Source organism: Elgaria multicarinata, chromosome 3, assembly GCF_023053635.1.
Source record: "Elgaria multicarinata webbii isolate HBS135686 ecotype San Diego chromosome 3, rElgMul1.1.pri, whole genome shotgun sequence".
Lineage (NCBI taxonomy): Eukaryota > Metazoa > Chordata > Lepidosauria > Squamata > Anguidae > Elgaria > Elgaria multicarinata.
In genome coordinates, this window is record NC_086173.1 from 159,143,606 (window position 1) to 159,170,970 (window position 27,365).

Below are 27,365 nucleotides of genomic sequence, written 5' to 3' on the forward strand. Positions count from 1 at the left end.
GCGCATTGTTGGCTGTGAGCCAGGCCAGGCTGGCCATAGGATTCAGCTGGGCCTGGGCGGGCAGGATGGCGCCACGCGTCCGCCCAGCCGAAGTGAATCCAGGGACACTGGGATGGGGTGGGGGCTCCACATTCGGACTTCCGCCCGGAAGCCGCCCTCCTAGAGCTGCTCTAGCCGCCTGAGAGCCGCTCTCCCAGAGCCGGGAGGCCGCCGCCGCCAGAAGAAGAAAAAGCACGTGGCGAGCTCGACCCTGGCTCAAGCCAGCCTCTGCCTTATTCCCGAGGAAAGGGCACCGGGTCGCCTCTCCTCTCCTCAAACAGGCTGCAATGTCCAGGCAGGCGGGCAAGCGGGACTCCCTCTCCCTTCCCCCAGGAAAGCTAGGGACTTGTGGACTCCTCGCAAGGCAAACTCTCCTGCTTCCCGATCCTGCGTGCGTGGATCAACGGGACTTGCATCTGAGAAATCATTGCGCCGGGAGGCACCAGTGCGGCCCGATCCGCCTATGCCTCCTCACTCAGGAGCCTTATTCCCCCAAGTAAACATGCGGAGGGGATCGGGACGCCAGGCTGCATAGCGAGGTGCGTTCACGCGGAAGTAAGTCCCGCTGAATTCCAGTCAGCTTGGTCCCAAATCGAAGTGAGCCAGTCCCAGCTCTCCACTCGCACATGTTCGGACTTCTGCGTAATTTGGGAGGGGAGGCAAGTAGCTCGCCTGTGCAAAATAGTCAGCCACCGGCCCTGCCTGGGTCGGATCCAGATTTTGCTTTTCTCGAGAGAAATAGGCAGTGGACTCTTGTCATTTTTTTTGTAGATTCCACCACCACCACACACCTACACAAATCCACAGCTCACCCCATTCATAAGGGTCTCCTGACTCTGTAGCATTTTTCAAGGGACTGGCGGGTCTGCCGTGGGAAGGAGGCAAAGGCCTCTTCAACCATTGGGGCTGATCCAATGATTTTTATTCTCTCAGCATTTTAACGCTCCATAAATTAAATTTTAACTTTGCTGTTTTAAATTTTTATTTTAAATTTGCATTTCTGCACTGCAGTTGATTTTATCCTGGTTGTGCTTTTTATACTGTATTTTGTATTTGTGCTTTTAACCTGCTGGTTGTTTTATTATGGTTTTAATTTTTGTGAACCACCCAGAGAGCTTCAGCTATTGGGTGGTATAAAAATTTAATAAGTAAATAAATTAAATTAAATTAATTTGTTTTAGACTTTCAATGGTTTTAACTTTTGTGAACCGCTCAGAAAGCTTCGGCTATTGGGCGGTATAAAAATGCAATAAATAAATACATTTGTATTTAATTATTGCATTTATATCCTGCCTTTTTTCCTCCAAGGAACCCAAGGCGGTGTACATAATCCTCTTCTCCACTTTATCCTCACAACAACAACCCTGTGAGGTGGGTTGGGCTGAGAGTCTGTGACTGGCCCAAGTCACACAGTGAGCTTCTATAGAATCATAGAATAGCAGAGTTGGAAGGGGCCTACAAGGCCATCGAGTCCAACCCCCTGCTCAATGCAGGAATCCACCCTAAAGGAATCCATGACCAAGTGGGGACTAGAACCCGGAATTCCCGACTCTCAGTCTAACACTTTATCGACTACGCCCCACTGGCTCTGTGGATCCAACCCCCAGTTCCTGCATCTTCCTTCAGCGTGGAGAGGAGACCTTTTTACAAAGCATTCCTGAGGGAGGAAATTTGTTTTCTTCTTTCAGGGAACTGTAACCTTTGAGGAGGTGGCCGTGTGTTTCGCCAAGCAAGAGCCGGCCTGTTGGATCCAGGCTGCAGAGCTCCCTATAGGGAGGTCATGCTGGAGAATGATGGAATGGGTAAGGATCTGTTTGATAGATGCCGAATTATTGTCGGAGGTGTGCTTCCTCAAAGTAGACCCATGGAGTTGATGGAGAACCTCCCTCCCAACTGCTCTTCTTGATACTTCTACCTGCACTCATGCAGGCCTTTTTTTCTCTTCACTGGCTGGCCTCTCCTAGGGTGACCACATGGAAAAGAGGACAGGGCTCCTGTATCTTTAACAGTGGCGGAGAAAAGGGAATTCCAGCAGGTATCATTTGTAGGCATGCAGCACCTGGTGAAATCCCCTGTTCATCACAACAGTTAAAGCTGCTCTCTTTGTATCTGGTTGGCCTTTCCTCTCCCTGTTTGTTGTTATTGTGATTTTAGAATGTAAGCCGTATGGCAGGGTGTTTTGTATTCTGTTTTATTTTGTTCTGTACAGCACCATGGACACTGATGGCGCTATATAAATAAATATTAACATTGTTATTATTATTAATAATAATAGTAATAAGAGGGCAGGGCTCCTGCAGGTTTAACTAGAGGGGGTTCAGAGGAGGGCAACAAGGATGATCAGGGGTCTGGAAACAAAGCCCTATGAGGAGAGACTGAAAGAACTGGGCATGTTGAGCCTGGAGAAGAGAAGATTGAGGGGAGACATGAGAGCACTCTTCAAGTACTGGAAAGGTTGCCCCACAGAGGAGGGTCAGGATCTCTTCTCGATCCTCCCAGAGTGCAGGACACGGAATCATGGGCTCAAGTGACAGGAAGCGAGATTCCAGCTGGACATCAGGAAAAACTTCCTGACTGTTAGAGCAGTACGACAATGGAACCAGCTACCTAGGGAGGTTGTGGGCTCTTCTCCCACACTAGAGGCCTTCAAGAGGCAGCTGGACAACCATCTGTCAGGGATGCTTTAGGGTAGATTCCTGCATTGAGCAGGGGGTTGGACTCGATGGCCTTATAGGCCCCTTCCAACTCTACTTTCTATGATTCCCTTTCAGAGCTAACTCTCCATCTCTCTCTCTCTATAGATCCCAAAGGAGATGAAACTCTGGTGGAGTTCAAGGCAGAGAATTTTCAACTGCAAAACCCAGTGGTGGTAAACAGAGAGCTTCATGCTCCAGCAGGAAGAAGCCAAGAGAAGATTTCCTTCCCAGATGAGTCCAGCATTGGGAGTGAGTACCGGAAACGGGAACCATTTGGGTAAATACAACTACAGTCTGGGTGAAATTTACAATGGCTCATAGAGTTGCACAGCTGCAAGACAGGTGAGCGTCCAAGATGAACTCAAAGGCCTGGTTCAGATAACACGCTGAACCGTGCTGCTTAACCACAAAATGGTTAAGGGAATGCATTCCCTTAACCATGTTGTGGTTAAGCAGCATGGTTTAGCGTGTTGTCTGAACCAGGCCAAAAAGAGAAAGTAGCCTCAGGATGTCGTTCAATGTACTGGCCATGCTTACAATAGGGTGACCATATGAAAAGGAGGACAGGGCTCCTGTATCTTTAACAATTGCATAGAAAAGGGAATTTCAGCAGGTGTCAGTTGGATGCATGCAGCACCTGGTGAAATTCCCTCTTCATCACAACAGTTAAAGCTGCAGGAGCTATACTAGAGTGACCAGATTTAAAACAGGGCAGGGCACCTGCAGCTTTAACTGTTGTGATGAAGAGGGAATCTCACCAGGTTCCCCATATATACAAATGACACCTGCTGAAAATCCCTTTTCAATACAACTGTTAAAGATACAGGAGCCTTGTCCTCCTTTTCATACGGTCACCCTAACTTACAAAGATGTGCTTTTCTAATTTGTTTTTTTAAAACTTCTGTGCTATCTCATTCATGTTTTAGATATGTATTATTACAGCCCCTTGAAGAAGGGCCTAATCAAAAGCAAGAGGCCAAAACACATCACTCTTTTCTACGGTAAATTTGTTTATAGCATCCTGAGAGTATTCTTGTTATTTATTTATTTATTCAATTTATATCCCGCCTTTTCTTCCTCCAAGAAACCCAAGGCGGTGTACATAATCCTCCTCCTCTCCATTTTATCCTCACAACAACAACAATCTTGTGAGGTAGGTTGGGCTGAGAGTCTGGCTGAGTTTGGATGTCATGTTAATCAATGGTTGTTTCCCATTCTGTTCCTATTACCCACCCACCGCAGTTGATTAGTGTGTCGTCCAAACTCAGCCTGTGACTGGCCCAAAGTCACCCAGTGAGCTTCCATGGCTGAGTGGGGACTAGAACCCAGATCTCCCAACTCCGGTCCAACACTCTAGCCATTATGCCACACTAGCTCTAACCATTACACCACACTGTTTTTGTGTGTGCATAGAGTTATATGCAACTTGTGTCCAAAGTGTAGGGCAAGAGTGGGGAACATTTGAGTAGGGGATCAGGACCGACAGTTCCTGTGCCCTCTTTTCTCTTCACTCACACACCCTTCCCCACGCTTAAAGACAGACATTCTATCTGTGTGGTACTGTTCAAATACTTGAAAGGTTGTCACACAGAGGAGGACCAGGATCTCTTCTCGATCGTCCCAGAGTGCAGTACACAGAATAACGGGCTCAAGTGACAGGAAGCGAGATTCCAGCTGGACATCAGGAAAAACTTCCTGACTGTCAGAGCAGTACGACAATGGAACCAGTTACCTAGGGAGGTTGTGGGCTCTCCCACACTAGAGGCCTTCAAGAGGCAGCTGGACAACCATCTGTCAGGGATGCTTTAGGGTGGATTCCTGCATTGAGCAGGGGGTTGGACTCGATGGCCTTATAGCCCCCTTCCAACTGTATTATTCTATGATTCTATGCATTTGTACAAGGAACTAAAGCTGCTTTTTGAAACTGCCCTGAGGAAGCACCCAGTTTTTTAGAGTCTGAAACGCATTGGCTTGTCTGAATAAACATAATTTTGAGAAAGGCTTATTGAAATAACATTCTTTAAGAACTCCTTTTTTGGTTCCACCCCTTGCCATTTGGTTTCTTTCGGCCACTCCAACGGGGTTCCCCCTCCTCCCTTTTTTCTCTGCGCTGCTCAGATTTATATCCTTCTACTCTCCTGTTTTGTTTTAAACAGCAGCCAACCAGATGCCCCTGGCCAATGCACAGTCAAGTTCCAACCAGAGAGGAAGAGTTCTTTCCCTGCCAGGAATACACACAAGGGACCCCATTTACACATGTTTGGAGCGCAGAGAGACTTTCAGTCAGCGTGATGTCTTTGCTATACATCAAAATGTTCAGATGGGAGAGATGTCATTGAAATACCCAGAAAGTAAAATGAGTGTCAGCTGGGGGGATTCCCTTCTTTCCCACCAAAGAATGAATGCAGGAGAAAAACCATATACGTGCTTGGAATGCAGAAAGAGCTTCAGGTTGAGCACACAGCTTACTTCCCACCAAAGAGTTCACAGCGACAACAAAGAATATGAATGCACAGAGTGTGGAAAGAGATTTCGATACAAGTCAAGGCTTAATATACATCAAAGAGTGCACACAGGTGAAAAACCGTTTCAATGCTTGGAGTGTGGAAAGAGCTTCAGGACAAACGCACACCTGACTTCACACCAAGGAATTCACAGAGAGGACAATGCGTATAAATGCTCAGAGTGTGGAAAGACATTTCCTTATAAGTCAAGACTTACTTCACATCAAAGAGTGCACAGTAGTGAAAAACTATATCCATGCTTGCAATGTGGAAAGAACTTTTCTCGTGAAGACAGACTTACTTCACATCAGAAGATTCACTCTAGTGAGAACCCATATAAATGCTTAGAGTGTGGGAAAAGCTTCACTTGTAGGCGAAACCTTAATATGCATCAAACAATTCACACAGGGGAGAAACCGTATCAATGCTTGGAGTGTGGAAAGGGCTTCAGGATGAGCACACAACTTACTTCACACCAAAGAATTCACAGAGAGGACAACGAGTATACATGCTCAGAGTGTGGAAAGTCATTTCCTAATAGGTCACATCTTATTTTACATCAAAGAGTACACACTGGTGAAAAGCCGTATCTGTGCTTGGAATGTGGAAAGAACTTTCGCTACCAAGCATCCCTTATTTCACACGGAAGGATTCACTCGGGGGAGACGCCATATTCATGTTTGGAATGTGGAAAGAGCTTCCGTAGTGGTTACTCTCTTACTTCACATCAAAAAACCCATACAGGAGAAAAACCACACAAATGCCTTGAGTGTGGAAAGAGCTACAGCCATAGAACAAGCCTTATTTCACATCAAAGAATACACACAGGTGAGAGACCGTATAAATGCTCAGAGTGTGGAAAGACATTTATTCATAAGTCTAGTCTTAAACCGCATCAAAGACTGCACAGAGGGGAAAAACCATATCAGTGTTCGGAATGTGGAAAGAGCTTCTCTTGGCAAGTCCATCTCACTTCACACCTTAGAATTCACACAGGAGAAAAAACATATCACTGCTTGGAGTGTGGAAAGAGATTCAGTAGGAGTGAGGTCCTTGCTGCGCATCAAGTAATGCATACAGGGGAGAAACCCCACAAATGCTTTGAGTGTGGAAAGAGCTACAGCTATAGAAGAAGCCTAATTTCACATCGAAGAGTACACACAGGTGAGAAGCCATATCAGTGCTTAGAATGTGGAAAAACATTTCCTTACCTGTCCAGTCTTAATTCACATCAAAGAGTACACACGGGTGAAAAACCATATCCGTGTTTGGAATGTGGAAAGAACTTTTCTTGTGGGTCTAGACTTACTTCACATCTTAGAGTTCACACAGGGGAGAAATCATATCAATGCTTGGTGTGTGGAAAGAGCTTCATGATGAGCAGAAAGCTTATCTCACACCAAAGAATTCACAGAGAGGACAAAGACTATGAATGCTCAGAGTGTGGAAAGAGATTTCCTTATAAGTCAAGGCTTAATTCACATCAAAGAGTACACACAGGTGAAAAACCATATCCGTGTTTGGAATGTGGAAAGAACTTTTCTTGTGGGTCTAGTCTTACTTCACATCTTCGAGTTCACACAGGGGAGAAACCATATTGGTGTTCAGAATGTGGAAAGAACTTTTCCCAGCCATCAAACCTTACCTCACATCAGAGGATGCACACAGGTAAAAAACCATATCAGTGCTTAGAGTGTGGAAAGAGCTTTAGTAGGGGTAACACTCTTACTGTGCATCAAAGAATACATACAGGGGAGAAACCCCACAAATGCCTTGAGTGTGGAAAGAGCTACCACTGTAGAGTTAACCTTATTTCACATCAAAGAATACACACTGGTGAGAGACCATATCAATGCTCAGAGTGTGGAAAGACATTTCCGTATCAGTCTAGTCTTTATTCACATCAAAGACGGCACACAGGTGAAAAATATCCATGTTTGGAATGCGGAACTAACTTCTCTCACAGAGCCCATCTTATTTCCCATCTTAGAATTCACTTAGGGGAAAAACCATATCCGTGCTTGGAGTGTGGAAAGCACTTCAAAAATCATGCACAGCTCACGGCCCATCATGGAGTTCACATGGGGGAGAAACCGTTTAAATGCTTAGAGTGTGGAAAGAGCTTCAGAAGGAGCACACAGCTTACATCCCATCATAGAGTTCACACAGGGGAGAAACCATATCAGTGCCTAGAGTGTGGAAAGGGCTTCAGTCATAGTAGAACTCTTACTTTGCATCAGAAGAATATACATGGGGAGAATCCATTGCAAAGCCTTGAATGTAGAAGGCCTGCCCTTCAAAGAGACTGCCTCCCTGACTTGGATAAAATCTTAAATGAAGTCTGGCCACTGTCCCAGTCTGGATGTGGGGAGCAAGGCCTGATCGGTGGTGGTGCCACAATGTTGTAACTTTCTTCCCAACAAACAGAAGGCTGCAGTTGATAATAACAGTAAAAACGAATGCCAAGTGGCATACGACTGAGTGTAATGATTTGCTGACTGTTAGAGCAGTACGACAGTGGAACCAATCACCTAGGGAGGTTGTGGGCTCTCCCACACTAGAGGCCTTCAAGAGGCAGCTGGACAACCATCTGTCAGGTATGCTTTAGGGTGGATTCCTGCATTGAGCAGGGGGTTGGACTTGATGGCCTTTTAGACCCCTTCCAACTCTACTACTCTATGACTCTATGCTTGTCAAGAATGTAAGATAACTAAATATAGTTTATCAACAATTTTAAATTTTAAACAAGTCTAAAGCTCCAAATCAAGTTAAGGTAATATCGTTGTCCTTCATAAACAGTTACATTGAGGGTATTAAACAGTTACATTCAGGGAATTGTGTCCAACAGACAAAGTTATTTCCACAGGCAACGTTGTGTCCAACAAAATAGGTTATTGCAACAAGCTGCATTCTTCCTAACATAGTTGACAAAACATATACAGCCTGAAAAACTCTTAAAAACGTTTCCCATTGTTTTGATTTTTTTTAAAAAAATGAAATTAGGACCAATAATATTTTAATAGCTTTTAGCCTCTTTTCTGATGTTGCAGCCTAAAAATGCATTAAATAAAATGTACATCCTAGTAAAGAAAGACGGTTTAAGTGATGCATTAATTTTCTAGTTCAAGTGTCAATCTTCTGACATCTCAGAAATTCCCCACAGCAGAGAAACCCGCAAAGAATTCTTCAGAAAATGTCCTCCCTCTCCCTGAGGTTGAAAACCTGTATTTGAGTGTGAACACAGCAGTCTGTACTAAAACCAGACAATCGATTTGTACCCAACATGAGAAGCCCAACATTTTTGGGAGAAGGGTGCAAACCTTGGCTTTTCTCTGACATATTTGTTTTCTATGTGCAGGGATTTTTCTTTTCTTTATGGACTTTTTAATTATTATTTATCTGTGTGAGGTCCCACTCCGCCTTACAGGGGCACAACCCAAACATATGTTTACACCTCAGTCCAAGGAAAGATCAATAAGGAGAAGATGAGTTTGGGGGCAGAAGTAGGGAGTTATTTCCCCTTGGAAATCATCTAGTGACTCCTAGTGATGGGCTGGGCAGGATGTGATCCAGAAGCTGAGGTTCTGTGCCAGCTTTCCTCAACCTGATGCCTTCATAAGAATTGTAGAATAGCAGAGTTGGAAGGAGCCTACAAGGCCATCGAGTCCAACCCCCTGCTCAATGCAGGAATCCACCCTACAGCATCCCTGACAGATGGTTGTCCAGCTGCCTCTTGAAGGCCTCTAGTGTGGGAGAGCCCACAACCTCCCTAGGTAACTGGTTCCATTGTCATACTGCTCTAACAGTCAGGAAGTTTTTCCTGATGTCCAGTCGGAATCTGACTTCCTGTAACTTCAGCCCAGAAGAGCCTTGCTGGGGCAGACCCGTATACAAAAATCTCCGTAAACATCAAAAACTGGGAATGCTACTCTGTTTTTAATCATTAATCACCCTTTTTAAAATAAGTTTTAGTTTTTTGTATGTTTTATGTATTTTATATTTGCTGTTGTTCCCCACCTCGATCAGGGTGGAGAGGCGGGTAAGAAATAAATTTATTATTATGTTCATTGTATTTTTTTAGTCTGCCCAATAACAAATGTTCTCTGGGTGGATTGCAAATAGATTTTTTTATCACGTTATTATTTATTGCAGGCCTATGCTGCCCCCTGGCCAAGGCTCTCTGCATTTTAATCTTTGGGTTTCTACTGCACATCACCTCGAGTGCTCATTGAATAGTAATAGAGCACCTACTTTGCATTCAGAAGGTTCCAGGTCCAATTCCCGACATCGCCAGGTAGGGCAGGAAAAATTCCTGCCCCAAATCCTGGAAACATAGTAAGTGCTGACAATACTGGGCGTAATAACAGCCCATGGGTTAAGCAAGCCATGGTGATTGTGTAGTCTATGTCTGTGTGGTTTGCACATAATGACAAACCAGTCTGGGTTGTTGTTGTTGTTGTTGTTGTTATAATATGTTTAGGTTGGCCTTGGCCATATTGACAGAAATCTGGAAAATCCCAAAGTCCCTGCCTTGTGTGAAAGCACACAAACACCCCAAAGACTCACTGACACATCTCCCCAGAACAATAAAATTGAAACAAACCAGGATAATCACACTGAACTCTGCCCTGGCTTCTCACCTACATAGAATCATAGAATAGCAGAGTTGGAAGGGGCCTACAAGGCCATCTAGTCCAACCCCCTGCTCAATGCAGGAATCCACCCTAAAGCATCCCTGACAGATGGTTGTCCAGCTGCCTCTTGAAGGCCTCTAGTGTGGGAGAGCCCACAACCTCCCTAGGTAACTGATTCCACCGTCGCACTGCTCTAACAGTCAGGAAGTTTTTCCTGATGTCCAGCCGGAATCTGGCTTCCTTTAACTTGAGCCCGTTATTCTGATAATGGGAATACATGCTGATTCCCTAACCCAGTGGTTCCCAATTAGCTAAGTAATTCCGACCCCTTGTTTTTCAAATGCCAAGCCATGGACCCCTACTTTTGAAAAAATTGTTACCTCTATGGTAGTTAACTGTGTGAAGCAATTTTTTGGAGAAAATAAGGGGTAGCCCCTAATAAGCAAAGGATTTTAGGTATACTAAAAAACAGACCATAAAATTTGTGATATTACCATGCAAAAATGGCAATGATTTAGTTAGGAATATAAAGACAAACTTAATTTTATTAACGTCTAGTTTACAATTGTAAAAATTATGACTTGTCTAGCAGCTACTAAACCTAAATGTGATGGGAGAAATCATGCCTCTTTTTGTCCCAAACAATCCCTTCCACATCCGGTTCAATATTTCCTACTTTTAATCTCAAATCTGGATCAATTTGGAGCTGATTTCTATGCTTGTTCTTCATATAACGAAATGTCGAAAATGTTTGTTCACAAAGATATGTGGAACAAAGGGGAACTAGATGTTTCAAAGCTTTTTTCACCTAACTTCTTATAATCAGGAAAAAACGTCACCCAGAATTGGTCCAGTCTATATTCTTTGAAAAATGATTTCAGTGAACCATCACAAGTCACGTCAACAAGAGCATCTTGCTCTTCCGCAGATAAGAGTTCTTAGTTGTACATCACCACATTCAAAAGGATTCCTTCTCCGTGAGTTTTCAGGATTAGGTGCAGGGAAGTAATCTCTGAAGCTAGTTGCAGGTGCTCAGTGATGTTATATTTTACTTCTGGTAGGAACTCGTCATCAGTGGAATCCAGAAATGAATGGTGAATATGTGAATGGTGCCAGGGTCCCCCTGGGTGGGTTACGTGGACCCCCTGTGGTCCATGGACCACCAATTGGGAACCACTGCCCTAACCCCCTCCCTGGCCATCTGTTGCCCTTTTCCTTGGAGTACATCTCCAAGGACCTTGCATTCCCCTCCCTGGCTACATATAACTCAGACAGGAAGGTGCATCCTTCCTTTGTCCAAACACCTCAAGACCCCTGATGAGGCAGAGCTGGCTCTAGAACTTTCCATTGCCCTTGGGGCACTTGAGAACAACAAAGGAGAGGGCCTTCTCAGTGGTGGCCCCCCAATTATGGAATGATCTCCCCGATGAGGCTCGCCTGGCGCCAATATGCTTCTCTTTTCTGCTCCAGGTCAAGACTTTTCGCTTCTTCCAGGCATTTAACAGCATATGCTGGGTTTTTAACTGACCTGACAATAGTTGTTTTAAATGGATAATGTGGTTTTTTTATACTTTTGGTGGTTTTAAACTCTTTGACACCTAAGAACATAAGAGCCATGCTGGATCAGACTGAGGGTCCATCTAGTCCAGCACTCTGTTCACTCAGTGGTCAACCATGTGTGGACTAATAATCCACAAGCAGGGCATGGTGCAACAGTGTCCTCCCAACCATGTTCCCCAGCAACTGGTGTATACAGGCCTGCTGGCTCTGATACTGGAGGTAGCACATAGCAATCAGGGCTAGTAGCCATTGATAGTCTTTTCTTCCAGGAATTTATCCAACCCCCTTTTAAAGCCATCCAAATTGGTGGCCATCACTACATCTTGTGGCAGTGAGTTCCATAATTTAACTCTGCGCAGGGTGACCCTATGGAAAGGAGGACAGGGCTCCTGTATCTTTAACAGTTGGCAGAAAAGGGAATTTCAGTAGGTGTCATTTGTATGCATATGCAGCACCTGGTGAAACTCCCTCTTCATCACAACAGTTAAAGCTATAGGAGCCCTGCTCTCTTCTGTATCTGGTCAAGAGGGCAGGGCTCCTGCTGCTTTATTTGTGACGAGGAGGGAGTTTCACCAGGTGCATGTATACAAATGAAAGCGATGGTCTCTTTTGTATCTGGTCACTCTAGTATAGCTCCTGCAGATTTATTTATTTATTTATTACATTTCTATACCGCCTAATAGCCGGAGCTCTCTGGGCGGTTCACAAACTCTCTAGGTGGTTCATCACATTTACCTGTTGTGATGAAGAGGGACTTTCACCAGGTGCTGCTTGCGTACAAATGACACCTGCTGAAATTCCCTTTTCTATGCAACTGTTAAAGATACAGGAGCCCTGTCCTCCTTTCCACATGGTCACCCCAAGTCTGTGGTGTGGGAAGAAGTCCTTCCTGTCCTGCATCTCCCATCAATCAGTTTCATGGGGTTCTAGTATTATGGGAGAGGGAGAGCCATCCGAATGGGTGGCCGTCACTACATCTTGTGGTAGTGAGTTCCATAATTTAGCTCTGCGCTGTGTGAAGAAGTCCTTCCTTTTCTTTGTCCTGAATCTCCCACCAATCAGCTTCATGAGATGACCCCTTTGGGTTCTAGTATTTTGAGAGAGGGAATAAAATGTCTCTTTATCCACATTCTCCACACCAGGCATAATTTTGTACACCTCGGCCTCCTTTTCCCCAAGCTAAACAATCCCAGCTGCTGTATGCCTCCCCTCCCTCCTCTCACAGGGATGCAATCCAGAGGCTGATGTTTCGGCGCAAGGTTCTTGAATGGTTAAAACAACGACAGGTCGGAGAATCCTAGAGCAGAAGGGAAAATTGCAAAGAGGCAAATGGCCCCTTTCCTGTCCCGCCCCACTGGGAAATGCGAAAGGGGCCCATGTGAAGCTGTCGCCTTCTTTTTTTTCTTGAAGGAGGACCGGAGAGGCGGCTGCCCTTGCAGGGAGGAGCAAGTGAGTGACAAAGGGGGGCAATTGGGTGGCGTGGGGGGCAGGATGTGATCTGGCAGGGTAGAAAAGTGGGGAGCCCTGTAAGACCCCCCCCCCCCGAGGCTCTGGGAGATGCCGCCTTGCACCGTGGGCATCAGCTATCCCAGCCTCTTCAGGGGCAACCTGAGCTATGTTAGTCCCTTTGCAGGTGAAAGAGGCCTTGGGCTCAATTCCTTCCCATGTTTGATGCCAGGCGAGATAATTCCTCAGGAGCATCCTTTGGTGATTTAATTTATTCATTACATTTTTATACTGCTCTGGGCAGTGCACAATTAAAAACCATGAAGTTCAAGTCCCTTGGGTACCCAGGGCTGGGGTCTGTGTCCAGGGGGGGCTTGTTCTTCCCTTAATGTTAAGCTCAGGCTCAAGTTCACACCCAGGAAACCTGGGACACCAATTTAGAGATGTCTGAATAGCAACCTCACCCCCGCACCTCAGGTAGAAGTACTGGTATTTTAGGGTGACCCTATGAAAAGGAGTGTTAGATCAATGTTCTTTTCACCCAAGGACGAGATCCAAACAGCCCTTAAGCACGACTCCACCATTCCAGCGACAGAGGGTTCAAAAGCGCTTTATTGATTAGTAATCAAGGCCTGGTCTCTTCAAAGGGAGCAATCAGACAAAAGACATAGGGAATATGGTACAGTATTAAAGCTTTCAAGGGGCAGGGCCCAGTAGCAGCATTAACCAATCAGAACATAACACTGGGGCATAGCTAATTATGCTAAACAGTCCTGTAAACAATACTTTTGGCCTGACAGTAAGTTACAGAGAGTTAACTTCGACACAGACAGCTGGAGCCAGGACTCTTGTTTATATTAGTAATCAAGGATGCAAGGACGCACACAAGGAGACATTCTCATACAGGGCATTATGACATTTTGCTTGGTGTGCAATGGAGATTTTACAGTTTCCTGTTAAAAATGGAGGTGGTTCTGCTAACAATTTCCCCCCTTTTAAAGCAATTCAAAACTTAAGCTTGCTAGCTTCTTTTAGATCATCTGTGGCTTAGGCTTCACAATAAAAATACATTTGCTGGTGGATTACAGACTTTGCAAGACTTTTCACAAAAGACAAAATACAGGGAAGGCAAAAAGCAAGGATAAACAAAAATCATTACAATGGAACAAAATACAATGCAAGAAATCCCTCTTTTAACTACTCCATATTGGATAACTAATACTCTGGAAGACAGAAACAAACTTCAAAGTGATCTTGATAGGCTGGAGTGCTGGGCTGAAAACAACAGAATGAAACTTAATAGGGATAAATACCAAGTTCTACACCTAGGGAATAGAAACTAAATGCACAGTTACAAGATGGGGGACACTTGGCTCAGCAATACTACAAATGAGAATTGTTGTAGATCACAAGCTGAATATGAGCCAATAGCGCAATATGGCTGCAAGAAAGGCAAATGCTATTTTGGGCTGCATTAAGAGAAGTATAGCTTCCAAATCACGTGAGGTACTGGTTCCTCTCTATTTGGCCCTGGTTAGGCCTCACCTAGAGTACTGCGTCCAGTTCTGGGCTCCACAATTCAAGAAGGACGCAAACAAGCTGGAGCGTGTTCAGAAAAGGGCAACCAGGATGATCAGAGGTCTAGAAACAAAGCCCTATGAAGAGAGACTGAAAGAACTGGGCATGTTTAGCCTGGAGAAGAGAAGATTGAGAGGAGACATGATAGCACTCTTCAAATACTTAAAAGGTGGTCACACAGAGGAGGGCCAAGATCTCTTCTCAGAATGCAAGTCACGGAATAACAGGCTCAAGTTAAAAGAAGCCAGATTCCGGCTGGACATCAGGAAAAACTTCCTAACTGTTAGAGCAGTGCGACTGTGGAATCAGTTACCTAGGGAGGTTGTGGGCTCTCCTACACTAGAGGCATTCAAGAGGCAGCTGGACAACTAACTTTCAGGGATGCTTTAGGGTGGATTCCTGCACTGAGCAGGGGGTTGGACTTGATGGTCTTGTAGGCCCCTTCCAACTCTGCTATTCTATGATTCTTTGTTAACTTTCATTTACAACTAACGTAAGGCTCTAAAAGTCCTTGGGTAGAATCATAATGTGTACACAATTCTGAACCTTTAATTATCTTATGTTTTGGCTTGTGTGGTGATCACAAGCTTTTGCAAGGAAGATAAGCATTTGCAAAGAACATTTGGCAATTGTGGAACGAAGCCAAGTCACTTATGAGTGGTAAAAGGCACAAATCCTTTCTTAAAAACATTTGCTATGGCAATTAAAGAAACACTTGGAACTACTTAAAGTAAGAATTATCAAAATTACAGCTACATAATCTTCACACACATGTAAGATAACTTTAGTGTCTTTTAAATGTTGAGCTGAGTACTCAGGCTGCTCCGTGTTGGTTTCTTCGCCTATGTTGCTGGTGGCTTCCGGTGCACCAGAAGGCAGATAATCGTTGCCTGTGTCCTTCTGGCACAGGGGAGGCTTTATTTTAGAACAATGTGTCCATTTATCTGTCTATAATAATTTCACTTACAAGTACGAAGCAGCAAGGACTTTCTCAATCCTGGGGTCCTACTTTTAAGCAGGTAGGCTGGAACAAGCAGGGTTCTTCTAACAACAATCTCTGGAAAGGTGCAGATAACGATGGAGCTGGAAAAGAGAAAACTGCAGGGCAATTACATATTCTTGGAATAAAACATTCCCCAATTCCTATTTAATTCTTTCTTGTTCCCCCACTAAAACCTGAGAGGAAAAGCCAAACATTAGCTCAAAATGAAACAATTTAAGACTTTTTCTGACTTTAACAATGCAATTGGAAATACATCCACCCATTTCAAGGAAATTTCTAATTTAATTTTTGCTAGGGTCTCTTTTCAGGGTCCTATTAACTCTATCTGCCTTCCAGACTGGAATCTTCATGTGATGCCAGCCTATTTTTAGGACAAAAGTGCCATGTTCTACACTACCTAAGAAGTAAAATAGCTTTCTAGATCTGATTTTATGGTTTCAGGCAAGAAAACCTGAACAAAAACAAGTAGGTGTTCAAAAAAACTTTTACATTTCAACAAAGTCAATCTGGATTCTTAAAAAAAGATAACAAGTCCATGTCTGCAGGGGCTTTTCTTTTGATGCATTTACAAATGAAGCCAGTAAAAACAATTCACTGAGCATTTATATTCCTTGGCTGATCATGGTTCTCAAAAAAGTCTTTCAGTCATTGAAGAGGCTGATCAATGTTCATCTTGTGAGGTCTTTAAACACCTGGTCTTTAAACAGGGCGGTCATGATGATTCTTGGCACATCAGGGGTAACAAATCCCATCTTTCTGGGTTCTTGAAAACTTTGAGTTATTGTGCTAATTCCAAGTCTTCTTTTTCATAAGGTGGATTCAAATACTGAGAAATGGGCTAGCTCCAATTATGGCAGCTCGCTTGTAGACAAATTAGCCAATTCTTTTGGCAACATCAGGGCTTTTAACAGATCAACTGTTAATTCTCCATGGGTCACTGCTCCATGGGCAGTCACAAATCTTCTTTCTTTCCAAATCTGTCCATGTGATATTTTGAATCAGTAAATATAGTCTTTTGCCTGAAACAAGCATCAGGGCTTCTGTGCATACTACGAGTTCAGCTGCTTGTTGTACAATTGTAGCCGGATCCATCAGTAAACAACTCGAGGTCATCATATAGGTCTGGGCGAGGTTTGGTGCCAAGTTGCAAGACTTCAAGGCATTCTCTGGAACTTCTTCTTTGTAGTTCAGGTATCAACGTGGCAGGATTCAATGAGGCAAGCCTTGGGTCCACGAGGAGGTTGATCTCATATCTGGACTGGCAGGCAGGGTTCAGGTGTTAGCTTCTTCCACTGTACTCCACTGGTCTGTGCCACGTTTTTGGCACAGCACACTTGAGGCTGGTAGTGCAAACACAGTAATGCAAGCTGGAGTTTTTAATTGCTTTAATCATTTCACAAGTCCATTTTTAAAAAGCAATAGCTGTATTCTTCTTCTGGCTTCTAATTTCAAAGGATACTGATGCAAGAACACAGGGGTGCTTTTAGGCTTCAATTGTAGTTGCATTTAGGGCTCAGGCTCAGGGCTCAAAGCATTTCAAAAGTTCTATTAGGCCAAAGTTAGAATATCTCTGCCCAAAAAAAAGAGCCACAGGGCAATTTTCAGAACACAACGTTCAAAACACACACAAAAATATAGCAATTCAGTATTTCCAATCTTCATCAGCAGAGGATGCAAGATTGTCCATTCACTAACTTTTTCAAGGCAGGGCTTCTTCACCCCCCTTTTCCTTCTGGTCAAAAACCATGCCACGTACACTAACCTTCAAACACTTTCCTTTTTCACTACATTTCAACTTCTCTTCTTCTTCACCTCAGCTATTCACATACTTTACTCTTCTTCAAATCAACTTCACTTCAAATCAACATCTTTGCAAAACAACCAAAACAACCTTTTTAAAAGTCTTTCAAACTATCTCTTCTGCACAGCCTTCTCTCTCTCTCTCTCTCTCTCTCTCTCTCTTTTTCAGACATTTCTCTTATCCACTTTTAACAACATACTTTTTCTTTCTCCCATCTTGGCATGACAAAAGGGGGGCAATTGGGTGGCGTGATGTGATCTGTCAGGGTAGAAAAGTGGGGAGCCCTGTAAGACCCCCCCCCCCAGAGGCTCTGGGAGATGCCGCCTTGCACCGTGGGCATCAGCTATCCCAGCCTCTTCAGGGGCAACCTGAGCTATGTTAGTCCCTTTGCAGGTGAAAGAGGCCTTGGGCTCAATTCCTTCCCATGTTTGATGCCAGGCGAGATAATTCCTCAGGAGCATCCTTTGGTGATTTAATTTATTCATTACATTTTTATACTGCTCTGGGCAGTGCACAATTAAAAACCATGAAGTTCAAGTCCCTTGGGTACCCAGGGCTGGGGTCTGTGTCCAGGGGGGGCTTGTTCTTCCCTTAATGTTAAGCTCAGGCTCAAGTTCACACCCAGGAAACCTGGGACACCAATTTAGAGATGTCTGAATAGCAACCTCACCCCCGCACCTCAGGTAGAAGTACTGGTATTTTAGGGTGACCCTATGAAAAGGAGGACAGGGCTCCTGTGTCTTTAACAGTTGTATTGAAAAAGGGAATTTCAGCAGGTGTCCTTTGGATGCATGCAGTACCTGATGAAATTCCCTCTTCACCACAACAGTTAAAGCTGCAGGAGCTATACTAGAGTGACCAGATTTAAAAGAGGGCAGGGCACCTGCAGCTTTAACTGTTGTGATGAAGAGGGAATTTCACCAGGTTCTCCATATACACAAATGACACCTTCTGAAATTCCCTTTTCAATACAACTGTTAAAGATACAGGAGCCCTGTCCTCCTTTTCATATGGTCACCCTAGTTTTCTTGAAGGTTCTCCATAATATTGAGTGCCCCTATGAAAAGGAGGACAGGGCTCCTGTATCTTTAACAGTAGCATTGAAAAGGGTATTTCAGAAGGTGTCATTTGTGTATATGGAGAACCTGGTGAAATTCCCTCTTCATCACAACAGTTAAAGCTGCCCTCTTTTAAATCTGGTCACTCTAGTACAGCTCCTGCAGCTTTAACTGTTGTGGTGAAGAGGGAATTTCATCAGGTGTTGCATGCATACAAAGGACACCTGCTGAAATTCCCTTTTCTATGCAGTCGTTAAAGATATAGGAGCCCTGTCCTCCTTTCCATAAGGTCACCCTAAGTAAACCATGGTTGCTCATTAAGGGAAGGCTTCCTGGAATGACGATGTTTTCAGGAGGCGCCGGAAGGAATACAAAAATGGCGCCTGCTTGAATTCCAGAGGCAGGGAATTCTGGGGGATGATGGGGCCACCACACTGAAGTTGTAGAGTTATACCTGCTACCCCACATTTTTCTTCCCCAGAAAAAAATAGACCTAGCAGGCTCTTTTGGCAGTTGCTATCTCTTTAGGCTGCCTAAAATTGGTCCGGCCTAGAGTTTTCTACCGTGTTTTAAAACAAGGACTAACTTTTCAGGGGTTTCTCTTTGTCGTCCTTTCTCTCACCCAAAGATGGCAGGACCATGAGGGAGATCAAGGTGGAACAGTTTCAACAGGAAGTCCCTGAGTCCAGAAAAAAGCACAAGACCCCATCGGGAAAAGGCCAAGAGTTTATTTCCCTCCCAGCAGACACAGGTGATGAGAGTAAACAGCGATTGCCAAGACCTGGTGGTGAAAGGGGATGAGGTTTGAAAGAGAATGGCAGTTTGTGGCACAATCAGGATTCGTAAAAAGGGTTTCCGGACTTGTAATTCAGTTTCAGGCTCCCAAGTCTTTCCTGCAGCTGCGTTGTGATGAAGAGGAAATTTCACCAGGTTCTCCATATATACAAATGACACCTGCTGAAATTCCCTTTTCTATGCAACTGTTAAAGATACAGGAGCCCTGTCCTTCTTTTCATAGGGTCACCCTACCTTAGACAATCCTGGACTCGAATGAATTATAGTGTGGCTTGGTCTGTTTTGTTTCAAGGACATTTGAGTTTTAGTGCTGATGTCATCTGCTGCCTGGGAGAAGACGGACAATACATCTCTGCTCAAGGGTCCATGGAAAAGGAGACATTAACAGGTAGATGCTTAGATATTTGTAGGGTGACCCTATGGAAAGGAGGACAGGGCTCCTGTATCCTTAAGAGGTTTTTTTTTAATTTATTTATCATACTTATACACCGCTCCTCAGCCAAAAAAGGCTCTCGGAGCGGCTTACATTTAGCAAAAAAGACAGTCCCTGCCCTCAGGCTTACAATCTAATAAAGACATGACACACAAGGAAAAGGAGTCAAGGAGGGAGGGAGGGAGGGAGGAGAGAGAGAGAGAGAGAGAGAGAGAGAGAGAGAGAGAGAGAGAGAGAGAGTCCAGCAGGAGCAGGCCCCGATGTTACTTCTGCCTGCTCCTGTCCCCTCGGTCCTTCTTCTTCCCCACAGGGCCAAGATGGCAGTTTGCCCTGTGGGGGGGGGGAAGAGTCCAGCAGGAGCAGGCCCCGATGTTACTTCTGTCTGCTCCTGTCCCCTCGGTCCTTCTTCTTCCCCACAGGGCCAAGATGGCAGTTTGCCCTGTGGGGGGGGGGGAAGAGTCCAGCAGGAGCAGGCCCCGATGTTACTTCTGCCTGCTCCCGTCCCCTCGGTCCTTCTTCTTCCCCACAGGGCCAAGATGGCAGTTTGCCCTGTGTGGGGGGGGAAGAGTCCAGCAGGAGCAGGCCCCGATGTTACTTCTGCCTGCTCCTGTCCCCTCGGTCCTTCTTACAAGAGTTGTATTGAAAGGGGAATTTCAGCAGGTGTCCTTTGTATGCATGCAGCCCCTGCTGAAATTACCTCTTCATCCCAACAGTTAAAGTTGCAGGAGCCTGGCCCTCTTTTGTATCTGACCTTGGAGTCCCGTTGCCCAGAGTTCCACACTCCCACCCCCACTTCACATACCATCACAGCTACACAACACATACCAGAACAGATACAGAGCAGAAAGAATAATACAATTAAAAAGCCAGTACAATTAAAGGGTTAAAACAGCCAGCAATGCCCCATGTCCTTCACATCTGCCAAGGCCTCTGTCTAGGACTTGAGCCTAAGTTGTAGAATTGGAGGTGTTCCCCAACATCTGTGTTCCCTTCACCCAGAAAAGAAATGCACTTTAGCTGGCTTTGGGTTCCAAGATTCTCTCTGTCTCTGACTCCCTCCCAAAGGTGGCGGGCCTGTGAAAGAGATCAAGGTGGAACATACTCAAGAGGAAATCACTGGGTCAGAAAAAGAACAGGAGAGCCTAGCAGAAAGATGCCAAGGAATTATTTCCTACCCGACAGACACAGGTGATAAGAGGAAGCAGAAGTTACTGACAGGCAGTGGTGTTGAAGTAGGGAAAGAAAGGAGCCTGAGAGTACAGGGGTTTGCCAAATGCTTCCTGCTGAGTGGGAAACAGAATCAAGAGCCAGTGTGGTGTAGCGGCTAAGGTGCTGGACTGGGAGCCGGGAGATCCGGGTTCTAGTCCCCCCTCGGCCATGGAAACCCACTGGGTGACTTTGGGCCAGTCACAGACTCTCAGCCCAACCTACCTTACAGGGTTGTTGTTGTGAGGATAAATTGGAGAGGAGGGGGATTATGTATGCTGCCTTGGGTTCCTTGGATGATGATGATGATGATAATAATAATAATATATTTCTTACCCACCTCTCTGATTGGATCGAGGTGGGGAACAACAGCAAGCATAAAATACAGATTAAAAACATAGTATACACTGTTAAAAAACATCCTAAAAGCATCCTAAAAAGGCGGGACATAAATGTAATAAATAATAATAATAATATCTGAACTCTGGACATCCGGACTTCTAGTTTGGTCTCAGGCTAAGGCCATTCCTGTCTCTCTTTTCCATGGTCTTCCGAATGTAGGGTGACCCTATGGAAAGGAAGGAAGGGCTCCTGTATCTTTAACAGTTGTACAGAAAAGGGAATTTCAGCGGGTGTCCTTAGTAGGCAGGTAGCACCTGGTGAAATGCCCTCTTCATCACAACAGGTAAAGCTGCCCTTTTGACCAGATACACAAGAGGGCAGGGCTCCTGTTGCTTTAACTGTAGTGATGAAGAGGGCATTTCACCAGGTGCTGCATGCCTACAAAGGATACCGGCTGAACTTACCTTTTCAATGCAACTGTTAAAAATACAAGAGCCCTATCCTCCTTTCCATAGGGTCACCCTAGGCCCTCTTTGCGCTGGTTGGAATTCTGGGTATTTGACTCCATTGTTGCTGATTCCCCTTTTCCATTTGTCCTGCCCAGAACTTTCTACCTTTTTTAAAAAAAAAAAATAGAGATAACTTTTCAGGATTCTCTCTCTGGACCTACTTGTCTCTCTTTCTCTCATCCAAAGATGCAGAGACTGTGACAGAAACCGAGGTGGGATGTTTTCAACAGGAGATTTCTGTGTCCGAAAAGGAGCACGGGGTGCTCACTGGAAGATGCCAGGAGGATCTATACTTCCTGACAAACACGAGTGATGAGGGTGAGTGGTGATTAGTGTGGTGTAGTGGCTAGAGCAGCCTTCCTCAACCTGGGGCGCTCCAGATGTGTTGGACTGCATCTCCCAGAATGCCCCAGCCAGCTGGCTGGGGCATTCTGGGAGTTGTAGTCCAACACATCTGGAGCGCCCCAGGTTGAGGAAGGCTGGGACTCTAAGCCATTTATATCCTCTGACAGCCTTCACCAATCTGCCGCCCTGCAGATGTGCTGGACTGCAACTCCCATCGTATCCAGCCACGATGGGAGTTGCAGTTCAGCATATCTGGAGGCTGTGCTATGTGGTATCCAACCTGCCAAGAAATCCTGGTTGTTGGGTTCTCTGCAGTGCTAGTCGCTGTGTCGCGGGTCTCACGGCATGTGCTGCCCACAGTCCTGACCTGCTGCTGTAACCTCTGCCAAATGACAAGCAAGACCCGCATTCCCACATTACTGAGTATTCCCAGAGCTGTTGTGTAATGTTTTTAATCCTCACCCTCCCTAACTTTTCCCTGTTAATAACGAATCAATACACAGGCGATGCGGATAAGAAATGTGATACAGCACTCTGAAACAAAACAAATTACCACCAATAGCGCATCCTGGTTATAAATGTATAGATTTAAAATTTAAAATATTTAAAATCTATAGATTTATACACATACAGAGATTATATATTTATGTTTTTAAATCTATAAATTAAAATATTTAAAATCTATAGATTTATACGCACACTGAGAGAGAGGATATATTTATGTTAGGCCTCATCTAGAGTATTGCGTCCAGTTCTGGGCTCCACAATTCAAGAAGGACGCAGACAAGCTGGAGCGTGTTCAGAGGAGGACAACCAGGATGATCAGGGGTCTGGAAACAAATCCCTATGAAGAGAGACTGAAAGAACTGGGCCTGTTTAGCCTGGAGAAGAGAAGGCTGAGGGGAGACATTAGAGCACTCTTCAAATACTTAAAAGGTTGTCACACAGAGGAGGGCCAGGATCTCTTCTCGATCCTCCCAGAGTACAGGACACGGAATAACGGGCGCAAGATAAAGGAAGCCAGATTCCAGCTGGACATCAAGAAAAACATCCTGACTGTTAGAGCAGTACGACAATGGAACCAGTTACCTAGGAAGGTTGTGGGCTCTCCCACACTAGAGGCCTTCAAGAGACAGCTGGACAACCATCTGTCAGAGATGCTTTAGGGTGGATTTCTGCATTGAACAGGGGGTTGGACTCGATGGCCTTGTATAGAATCATAGAATCATAGAATAGCAGAGTTGGAAGGGGCCTACAACTCTGCTATTCTATGATTCTATGATATGTATTTAAATCTATAAATTAAAATATTTAAAATCTATAGATTTATACGGACACAGAGAGAGGTGGTATATTTATGTATTTAAATCTATAAATTAAAATATTTAAAATCTATAGATTTATACGCACACAGAGGGGGTGATATATTTATGTATTTAAATCTATAAATTAAAATATTTAAAATCTATAGATTTATACGCCTACAGGGAGGGGTAAAATATTTATGTATTTAAATCTATAAATTAAAATATTTAAAATCTATAGATTTATACGCACACAGAGAGGGGTGAAATATTTATGTATTTAAATCTATAAATTAAAATATTTGAAATTATAGATTTATACACGTACACACACACAGAGATATAATTTTAAATCTATAAATTTATAACCTGGATGTGCTGCTGATGGTCATTGGGTAATAAATAATCATGATCGTAATCATGCGAGCCTTTGTAGATAAGAAAAAATATGCCCATCTATCCCATGCCTTGTTTCTAAGAAATGGCCAGCTAGACGCTTCCAAGGAGTTCCCGAGCAGGGCAAGGCCTTCCCATGTCTGTTCTCACAACTGATATTCAGAGATATACTGCCTCTGTAAATGGAGGCTCCATTTTTATCTACCATGGGCTCCTGATGGGCAAATGCTCCATGAATTCATAAAATCCTTTAGAATAGGAGAACTGTCTTCCTAGTACAGGCTTCAAATTCATCCAATATCCCATTTTGTTTCTGCTAGTGCCCAGCCTGGTACCTCTGGGAACTACACAGCCAAGTTTCAGCTGGAGTGGAAACATTACTTCTCATCCGAGAATTCGCACAGGGGACTCAGTCTACAAATGCTTGGAATGTGGAAAGGTCTTCAGCCAGCGTAACTCTTTTACTGCGCATCAAAGAATCCACACAGGAGAGAAACCATACAAATGCTTACAGTGTGGAAAGAGGTTCGGACAGAGACCACACCTTACTTTACATCAGAGAATTCACACTGGAGAGAAGCCTTATCAATGTTCAGAATGCGGAAAGAGCTTTTCTCACAGGCCGCACCTTACTTCACATCAAAGAACTCACACAGGAGAGATGCCATATGAATGCTTGGAGTGTGGAAAGAGCTTCAGGCGGCGTGATACCCTTACTTTGCATCAAAGAATTCACACGGGAGAGAAACCGTATAAATGCTTAGAGTGTGGAAAGAGCTTCATTAGGCGAACAAGCTTTACTTTGCATCAAAGAATGCACACGGGCGAGAAACTGTATAAATGCTTGGAATGTGGAAAGAGCTTCAGTCGGCGTTACTCCCTGACTTTGCATCAAAGAATTCACACTGGGGAGAAGCCATATGCCTGCTCAGAATGTGGAAAGAGCTTCCGTCAGCGTGACTCCCTTATTTTGCATCAAAGGATTCACACAGGGGAGACCCCATATAAATGCTTGGAATGTGGAAAGAGTTTCAGTTGTAACAAAACTTTAATTTCTCATCAAATAATTCACACAGGAGAGAAACCATATAAATGCTTGGAGTGTGGAAAGAACTTTCTTTACAGCAGAAGCCTTACTTTGCACCAAAGGAAACACACAGGGGAGAAACCATATAAATGTTTGGAGTGTGGAAAGAGCTTTTATGACAATGGGACCCTTACTTCACACCAGAGAATCCACACCGGGGAGAAACCCTATACATGCTCAGAGTGTGGCATGAGGTTTTCTCACAGCGGATCCCTTACTTTGCATCGGAGAATTCACACAGGAGAGAAACCCTATACATGCTCCGAGTGTGGCAAGAGCTTTTCTCAAAGCGGATCCCTTACTTCACATCGAAGAATCCACACAGGAGAGAAGCCCTACACGTGCTCGGAGTGCGGCAAGAGCTTCAGATTCTGCAACTACCTTGTCTCTCACTATAAAATACACAGAGGGGAAAAACCATATAAATGTTTTGAGTGTGGAAAGAGCTTCATTGAGAGCCGTTATCTTATAAGGCATCAGAGTACCCATATGAAAGAGGAACACTATATCTGCTTACCCTGACAGGAAAGCTTTGTTAAGCTCACCTTCATAAACACCACTGGAGGGTGTCTGTGCAAAGGTTTGAACTATTAGGAAACTTCGGTGGGAATCTATAGTCCTCCTCAACTATGCAGGGCTTCCCAGCAGAAAGGATCAAAACCAAGGCGCGAAGTGAAACTTGTCCCTTTTGGTGGAGAAGGAAGATAGTTGGTGGAGGAGGAACAAACAGTCGGTGTGCAGCTCTAGTGCCTTCATTGTCAACAAGTAAGGCCAAAGACATGGAGTGTGGATTTTCGCATTTCCCTACCGGCGTTATGGCCTCCTTCTGCTGTCCAACAAAAGCAATGGTCTCTTTACATGGGGAGAGAAAGAGGAAGTAGCAATGACTGCGCTGCCCATTCAGGGGCCGCTTTTATCGCAATGCTTTTCCTGCACACAGCAGAAAATGGCAGCACGTTCCATTTTTAAAAAAAGACGGATTAAAAGGGGTCTATTTTGTAACGTAAAAAATGAGTGGGAGGCACGGGGGAGGTGGACAACATCACCTAAAGGACGTGCAAACATCCATAAGAGGGCAGTAGCGAGCGCACGATAAAAAGCTTGTCTGATGACGCTCCTTGTCTGTGGTAGTGCTACATCCTTAAATGCTCGCCCCCCTGAAGGCAATCCAACCACTGACAGCTCTATGCAGCATCAGAAAACAGATGAAAATATTTGCATTTACCCAGCTTTTCAAGATATTTGACTATTTGTCCTGTTTTTTTTTAATAGTTTAATCATTGATTTGAGGGGGGGAAGTGACTTTTGTTTTATTTTGGGCAGAGTTCTGGTCTTTTGCTTGTTTGGGGTTTAGTCCTCATGGATTTAGGATTGATAGCATTTTAATCCTCTAACGTCTTTGAGCCTGTTTTCTGGCATCTCTAAATGTGATAGTCTGTAAACTTTTGCTAAATAAACGCAGTCACCTAGTCGAGCAGGAACCGTTTACCTTTTTGAGGATACATCAAAGGGTCAAGCTTCTGAGGCGGCATGAGTTCCACGGGGAAAGAAATCTGTGTTGACACGAAACGTTAGGGTGACCCTATGGAAAGGAGGACAGGGCTCCTGTATCTTTAACAGTTGCATAGGTCCAGCATAGGTTTTTAGGGTTTTGATTTTTGTAAACCGCCCAGAGAGATTCAGCTATTGGGCGGTATATAAATGCAATCAATCAATTAATCAAAAAGGGAATTTCAGCAGGTGTCATTTGTAGGCATGCAGCACCTGGTGAAATTCTTTCTTCATCACAAGAGTGAAAGCTGCAGGAGCCCTGCCTAGCGTGACCAGATACAGAAGAGGGATGGCCCAAAGCCCCCCAGTGAGCTTCCATGGCTGAGTGGGGACCAGAACCCAGCTCTCCCCACTCCCAGTCCAACACTCTAACCACTACACTGGCTCTCTATGTGTGATGTACATGGCAGCTTCTTGTGTTCCTGTGAGCCAGGCCACTGATGCTTCTACTGAGCATGGTGGGCACCGGCAATGGCTTTCCACGGATTGAGGTAGGGCTGTTTCTGAACCTTACCTGAAGACTCCAGGGACTGAACCAGGTTCCTTCAGCAGGCAAAGTGTCATGTGCTCAACCACTGAACGACGCTGGGTCCAGGCACCTATGAGAAAAGAAGATGGGAAAGGAGCGCCGTCATCCACAACGCGAAGAAAAGTAGCGCTTCCATAGGGCAGGAGGCGTTCCCAATTAGAAGCCCGGATGGAAGCGTGGGTGGGCCTTAAACCGCATGTTTCAGCGTTTCAGAAACGCGCGGTTTAAGGCCCTCCAGGCTTCCATCCGGGCCTCTGCTTGGTTGACGTCACAGCGGCCATAACCTCCTCCCTAAAAGAAGCAACTATTGGACATTGCCAAAACATATGTTTCAAAGAAGCTTTAGCTGTATTGCACCGTCAGCAATTAGCCAAATTAGACAATCCGTTATTAAAGAAACAGTAGAGATGAAAGAAATGGGTTTCTGCCCCCCCCCCCCCCCCATGAATGAGTGGCTGTAGGACCTTTTTCGGTGAAACATGCATAGGTTTGTGCCGTAAGTTATTTACCGTATTTCTTCGATTGTAAGACGCCATCGAATCTAAGGCG

General features: G+C 44.6%; 2 protein-coding genes across 2 annotated transcripts in view; both read left to right on the forward strand.

The window, feature by feature from the left end:
- The first annotated feature begins 5,691 nt into the window (after positions 1-5,691).
- LOC134395653 (zinc finger protein 420-like) lies at positions 5,692-12,890 on the forward strand. Its single transcript, XM_063121816.1, has 4 exons — positions 5,692-5,867; positions 6,036-7,159; positions 7,241-7,456; positions 12,844-12,890. Exons 1-4 carry the CDS (start codon positions 5,692-5,694, stop codon positions 12,888-12,890), a joined length of 1,563 nt encoding a protein of 520 aa, XP_062977886.1.
- The window catches only part of LOC134396128 (zinc finger protein 91-like), a 54,850-nt gene continuing 40,327 nt past the window's right edge, over positions 12,843-27,365 (forward strand). The window contains exons 1-5 of the mRNA XM_063122495.1: positions 12,843-12,882; positions 18,948-19,070; positions 19,407-19,502; positions 21,791-21,922; positions 23,970-25,186. Of these exons, the coding sequence (XP_062978565.1) occupies positions 18,959-19,070; positions 19,407-19,502; positions 21,791-21,922; positions 23,970-25,186 (1,557 nt within the window). The 5' untranslated portion in view covers positions 12,843-12,882; positions 18,948-18,958. The remainder of the gene's footprint in view (positions 12,883-18,947; positions 19,071-19,406; positions 19,503-21,790; positions 21,923-23,969; positions 25,187-27,365) is intronic.

Bases quoted from the DNA above. Each gene is read 5' to 3' on its own strand.
- LOC134395653 (XM_063121816.1), top strand. From the start codon at position 5,692: ATGAGCACACAACTTACTTCACACCAAAGAATTCACAGAGAGGACAAC. The intron at 5,868-6,035 runs ATCCCTTATTTC...CAGCCATAGAAC, and splicing joins AAGAACTTTCGCTACCAAGC to AAGCCTTATTTCACATCAAA. The intron at 7,160-7,240 runs GTGAAAAATATC...GAATTCACTTAG, and splicing joins ACATCAAAGACGGCACACAG to GGGAAAAACCATATCCGTGC.